This window comes from Volvox carteri (assembly GCF_000143455.1).
Source record: "Volvox carteri f. nagariensis unplaced genomic scaffold VOLCAscaffold_4, whole genome shotgun sequence".
Taxonomy (NCBI): Eukaryota; Viridiplantae; Chlorophyta; class Chlorophyceae; order Chlamydomonadales; family Volvocaceae; genus Volvox; species Volvox carteri.
In genome coordinates this window covers 2,053,887-2,056,249 of record NW_003307547.1, presented here as the reverse complement: position 1 = coordinate 2,056,249, position 2,363 = coordinate 2,053,887, and the positions used below count along the sequence as shown (strand labels likewise).

The window sequence follows — 2,363 nt, the reverse complement described above, 5'->3', positions numbered from 1 at the left end:
GCATAACTTTAAACAAACAAACCAAAAGCAGCGTAATCAAACAGCAACAAAGAACATCGCGGGTATATCGCATATGCCGACCCGTCCGTACGTCACGACGCTCTCTGCAAGCTCGGTGACCATTATCAAAACAAATTTCATGATACTTTCACAGGTGCATACTGTTAGCCTATATACAGTTCAAACCATCACATCCATTTTCGCAAGTCCCATACGTTTCGCCCGGTCCTATTCACCCTAAGTAATCCACCTCGCACCGTCAGCAGTTGCCACCGTCAGCCCATCATTCTTCCCTGCCTTCCTTAGCTCTCCACCGCTCCCCCTCTTCCAATTCCACCACACATATAGTGGACGCGAGGAACCCGCAAAGCAAGCTAACCACGCGACCCGATAATCCATCAGAGTTCTACAACGCAACACTATTTTCCCTGTCGTATCACGACTATACAAGGATTACAAGAAAAAAGTACGGATCAGCACGGAGGTCAGATCTCGTGGTGATGTACGGCCTACAGGATACATTGCTTTCCCGACCATCACACCACCAGCTCTAAAAACACACCAAAACACACACCAACACCCGCCGCCATCCACTTTTTCCCCCCTTTTCCCCCGGCCATTCATGACCACGAATCAAAATTCCCATACCCGCCCCCAACCACTTTCTTGGCCTTTTTAGCAAGTGGCTCCTCAGCGTCACCATCCCGCCGCTGCTCGTCCACGACAACTGGGCCTCCTCCTGTCACCGCTACAGCTACAGCTGCTGCTGCTGCCGTCGCAGCGGCGTCATCTATAGCACACGGACGTTGCTGCGGTTGTTGTTGTTGTTGTTGTTGTTGTTGTTGTTGTTGTTGTTGTTGTTGTGAGGAAGCCGGTTCTTCCTGGTCCTTTCGCTGCTGTGATGACGGTTGTGGCGGTTGTCGGTTGGACAGCAGCGCCGCGTTGATGTACTTGCCCACGCCGCTCCGTACGGGCTGAGGTGGCGCCGTACTGCCACCCTCGCCGGCGGGCCCGCTAGCAGCAGAGGGTTGGCTGTACCAGGTGCCGATCTGCGCGGGCGGGCGGGTGGCCGTCAAGCTCACAGACAGACAGACAGACATCAGATAGACAGACAGACAGACAGACAGACATCAGATAGACAGACAGACAGACATATCATCAACCCAGCGATATCGATATCGACCCAACACCTCGCCTCCACGTTCATAAGCCGGCAGACCGGGCGGACTCAGCCCGCCCCACCCGCCCCCACCCACCCCGGCCCCGTCATGGCCGTGTCTCCCCTGAGACCTGGACCCACCATCACCCTCACCCCACCCTCACCCTCACCCTCTCGTACCTTATTCGTCAGGGGGTCAGACGCCGCCGCCGCCTCCTTCTCCGCCTTCTTGCGTGCCGCCGCCTCGGCCCTGGCCTCCTCCTCCTCCAACTCGTAAAAGGGGTTGGTGAATATGGTGGCGCCTGTGTGTGTGCCGGGTGCCGGAGAAAGGGGGGAAAACGAAGCACCCGATTCAAACAAGGTAATTGGTAAATCCAAGTTTTGAGGAGGGGAATTTAAACACCCACTATCATTATCACTATCACTATCATTATCATTATCACTATTACTACCACTATTACTACCACTATTACTACCACTATTACTAACTCTATTACTAACACTATCACTATCACTAGCACTAGCACTAACACTCCGCCACTACCACTCCCACGATCCGCCACACACCCACTCCACTACCACACCCCTACTCACTCACCTGTTATGCTGATGGTGATGGTGGGTCGATCCTCCGGGTCCGTGGACACCTTCTCCATTGCCGACAGCACATCCAACCCCCCGACCACCCGACCGAACACCGAATGCTTGAAGTCGAGGTGCCGACAGCTCTTAAGAGGGGTCGGGGTCGGACAAGGAAAGGAGCAGAAGGGGGTTGTAGAGGAGAGGAGACGAGTACACGGCAACACGGGAGTTACGGCAGGAGGCGGCGGGCCAGTTATATGAGAGCATAACTCCAATACAGCATAACTCCTCAACTCTCTCTCCCTCCCTCTCCCTCCGTTTCCCCCCCTCCCCCCACCCCCCACCCCACACACCCACCTTGAAGGTGATAAAGAACTGCGACCCGTTGGTGTTGGGTCCGCTGTTCGCCATGGACAGCACCCCCCTGCCCGCGTGCACCAGTCGGGAGTCCAGCTCGTCGCGGAAGGTGGGGCCGAAGATGGACTCGCCGCCCTTGCCCGTGCCGGTGGGGTCACCGCCCTGAAGGCCGGGGGGGGGTGAGTTTGGGGGGTAGGGGTGAGTTTGGGGGGAGGGGGAGGGGTGAGTTTGGGGTGGAGGGTTGAGTTCTTATAAGGGGGGAAGA

The 2,363-nt window shown here is 56.2% G+C and overlaps 1 protein-coding gene across 1 annotated transcript; it reads right to left on the bottom strand.

The window, feature by feature from the left end:
* Positions 1 to 1,749: 1,749 nt before the first annotated feature.
* VOLCADRAFT_56137 (uncharacterized protein) lies at positions 1,750 to 2,239 on the bottom strand (the record flags this gene model as incomplete). Its single annotated transcript, XM_002946753.1, has 2 exons — positions 1,750 to 1,887; positions 2,099 to 2,239. Coding segments are annotated over 2 exons (279 nt in total), but the record flags the coding sequence as incomplete, so codon positions are not given.
* Between the last annotated feature and the right edge of the window lie 124 nt (positions 2,240 to 2,363).